We start from the raw sequence: 3,583 nt of genomic DNA on the forward strand, positions 1-3,583 counted from the left end.
TTTACAAATCCGTCCAAGTCACCAACTTGAGAATATGTAAAACAAAGGTTTCTAACAATTCATGACTGTAATTGAATCTAAGTATGTCTTAGCCTTTAGAACTAAGTATAATGGCGCATGGAAAAAAAATTTGGCTGAATATGTATACAATTTGAACATTTCAACAGTCTAATAAAATTTGGCCCCGCACAGAGAAATCATCACTGGGCAATTACTGCATGAATATCCATTTACAAATATAGCCTACAAAATCTGTTTAAAACGATAATTTTGACCCATGGATGGCCAGTCCCTGTATTCATAGTGTAGTGAATTCAGGGGGGGCCCTGAGCTGAACTCAAACCTGGTCCAGCCAACGTCAAGCCAACACCCATATCTGTTACGCCAAGTGATGTCTGAACCTTCTTGACGAGTTCGCTAGGTTTTGGGTTAGGGTTGCTACAATAGCTTTCTCTATGAATTTGAGAGTGGTTACATGTCTCCAGCCCCCATCCCTCAGCTGTTTACCAAACCAAGTCTCTGGTCAGCAGCATGATATACCAACATATATAGTTTTTAACCCAGTTATTAACCAATTGAGGCTATACAGTTTATGTGTTTACGATTGTTTCTAAACATTGGAGTAAAAAAGCTTATTTGGGGTTCTGATGGGTACAACAGTTTGAACTAAGCTCAGTTGAGGCATGTGTTTCATTCTTCAAGAATCAATGGGCTATAAATAAATAATCTTAAAAGTCACAATATGGTTGAATAGCAATTGCAGAATTTCCCCTTTAACACCAACATCAGGGTCAACAACTGCAGAGTTTGCGTACCAGAGTGTTGTACCTCTTTTTTTAAGGACAGTAACTTACTAGTGTTAATCAGGGCCCGTTCATCGTGTTAGAACCATTGATGCCTTAACATGCCTTTGGGGAAACCGAGCCCAGTATATCAGTATTTCTCATCTTCTTCCCTTCTCTTCTTTCCAATGTGACATCATCTCCAGTCACACCCAAAACATGGCCCTAAACCTAACTGTAAGCTATACATGAAATTCGCAATAAACATCGGTGGTCAGCTAGCAGGGTGGAAGGGTGTAGAGAAGCGGTGTATGTAGTGTAGTTAATCTTATTATTGTTTTGTTGACTATTCTAATTGAAATCATTCACGGTAAGGGTAGTTATGTGTGGATAAATAAAAACACATAAGAAAGCCGTATGTATCTTACAATTAGAAGGGCCAATGCAGCCGTTTTAATCCTCAAACATCAAATCCTTTCGTGGGTAACGATGAAGTAGGTTCCTGGTGTTGTTTTCAAAAATGGAGTCCACAGTCATGGGTGGGCTGGTCCCACTCCCCCACGGCGTTCTTATAGCAACAACACATCACAACCCACGGGTTACGTATAGACAACAACACCATCCCCTGTCATTTATATCTTGTTTGCCAACTACTGATATGACATTAAAGTTGTGAATTTGCCTCAAATCGAGTGTTAAGGTTTTGTTGGTGACCCGCTCTTTGAGTGGCTATACACATCTTACAGGTGTAGTTAGTTCTACACGTATTCCTACATTATAACCTTAAAATAATAATAATTCACCATAATAAAATAATAATTAATAATTCCAGCATAAACATTTCAGTAGAATGCTGCTTTAAAACCACGCCCATCAGTTCCAAACCAATAGTTTGTGCTCCTGTTTTTAAGACAGTACTTACTGGTCTTAATCAGATCTCCTGTCTCCTCCTGTTCTTCCTTCTCCTCCTTCAATGTGACAGTTATCTCTTGCCCCTTCACTCCAAAAACGGCATCCTCCTCTTTCTCTTCCCCCTCTTCTTTTACTGTAACATCCTCCTCCTCCTCTTTCACTCTGAACGCGTCTTCCTCTTCTTTCACTGAAACGTCTTTCTCTTCTTCTTTCACTGTAACAGCCTCACCCTCTACTTGTTTTTGTATTGTGACATCCTCCTCTTCCTCTTTCACGATAACGTTCAGCCACAGTCCCTCTTTCTCCGTCCAGCAGACCCTCTCTTCTTTAGCAGGAGGCGAGTAGCTTAGTGAACTCATGGTCGGGTATGTTAGCTAGCTAGGCTAATGCTAATGCTAACTCAACCAACCCGCTAGCTGACTAATAACAACCGTGAAATATGAAATTAAATATGAAATATTTAATTAAATCGGATAACCAACTAGACGACAGAAGTGGGTTTAAAACACAGTGGCTAATAAACAAGAAAGCGTCTAAAGAGCTTTATTGGTTCAGCTATTTTGTCTAGCAAGCTACTGAGGTGTCGGACTAACTGTTGCTGCTGTTGAAAGAAGCGTTCCGTCCACTAAATTAAACGTCACACTAGCAGTATTGCCTTAAATCTCCAGACCGCCATCTGCTGACTGGAGTGGGTAGCGCAGTTGAGTAAAATGTATATTTTATTTTCAGACAAAAAGCTAAAGTGTAGGACGAGTTTTTATTCACCAGTGTAACAGCACTTAGTTGTATTGAAGATCTGGTTACCTATAAGTACAAACAGTTATGCTTTTGCTTTATTACATATTTCTTAAACCACAACGGTTGGTTACGCTTGTTGGGCTAATAGCCAGTTAGCTAAATAGCTAACGTTAGCTGGTTGGCTACGCTTGTTAGGCTAATAGCTAGTTGGCTAAATAGCTAACGGTAGCTGGTGGGCTACGCTTGTTAGGCTAATAGCTATTTGGCTAAATAGCTAATGTTAAGGCTGGCTAAGATAACTGCATATAGCTAATGTTAGCTGGCTGGCTAAGACAACTGCATATAGTTAACGTTAGCTGGCTGGCTAAGATAACTGCATAGAGCTAATGTTAGCTGGCTGGCTAAGATAACTGCATATAGCTAATGTTAGCTGGCTGGGTAAGATAAAGCCGATATGCAGTTTATCTTTAGCCAGCCACAGCTTATAGATCATAGCTATATGCAGTTATCTTAGCCGGGCCAGCTAATTTAGCTATATGAGGGTTATCATTAAGCCAGCCAGCTAACGTGCCTAGTATAGGCATTACTTACCCAGCCAGCTAAAACCATATAGGCTATTGCAGTCTCTTATGCCAAGCCAGCTAACGCTTTAGCTATATGCAGTTATAGCTGCCAGCCAGCTACACTTAGCTATATGCAGATTATCTTAGCCAGCCAGCTAACAGTTAACTCTATATTGCAGTTATCTTAAGCCAAAGCCCACGCTAACAGTTAGCATATGCCAGTCTTATCTTTACCCAGCCAGCTACATCTAATGCGTATTTAGCCCCATGCTAGTTACTAATATTGTCTTAAGCCAGGCAGCTAACATCTAGCTATATTGCAGTTATCTTAGGCCCAGCCAGCTAACATTAGCCCAAAAGCGCTAGCCAACCACTAACGTTAAATCAACCATCTAACCAAAAATCAAAGAATGTTATTAGCCAGCCAGACTAACATAAGCTATATGCAGTTATCTTAGCCAGCCAGCTAAAACGTTAGCTATAATGCAGTTATTCCTTAGCCGGGCCAAGCTAATGTATAGCTATATGCAGTTATCTTAAGCCAAGAAGCTAACGATAATAGAACAATAATATGCATTCATATCTACA

At 40.2% G+C, this 3,583-nt stretch overlaps 1 protein-coding gene across 2 annotated transcripts in view; it reads right to left on the reverse strand.

Annotated features, from left to right (window-relative positions):
- The window catches only part of LOC112075197 (zinc finger protein ZFP2-like), a 14,966-nt gene extending 12,659 nt beyond the window's left edge, over positions 1-2,307 (reverse strand). The window contains exons 1-2 of one of the 2 annotated variants that reach the window (XM_070440803.1): positions 1,856-2,307; positions 1,705-1,816 (exon numbers count right to left, since the gene is read on the reverse strand). In XM_070440803.1, the coding sequence (XP_070296904.1) occupies positions 1,705-1,816; positions 1,856-2,053 (310 nt within the window). In that variant the 5' untranslated portion in view covers positions 2,054-2,307. Of the gene's footprint in view, positions 1-1,704 lie in introns of both variants that reach the window. The other variant, XM_070440802.1, reaches the window with a different exon arrangement.
- Between the last annotated feature and the right edge of the window lie 1,276 nt (positions 2,308-3,583).

The sequence above is a fragment of the Salvelinus sp. IW2-2015 genome, unplaced genomic scaffold, assembly GCF_002910315.2.
Source record: "Salvelinus sp. IW2-2015 unplaced genomic scaffold, ASM291031v2 Un_scaffold3024, whole genome shotgun sequence".
In the NCBI taxonomy this organism is placed as follows: Eukaryota; Metazoa; Chordata; class Actinopteri; order Salmoniformes; family Salmonidae; genus Salvelinus; species Salvelinus sp. IW2-2015.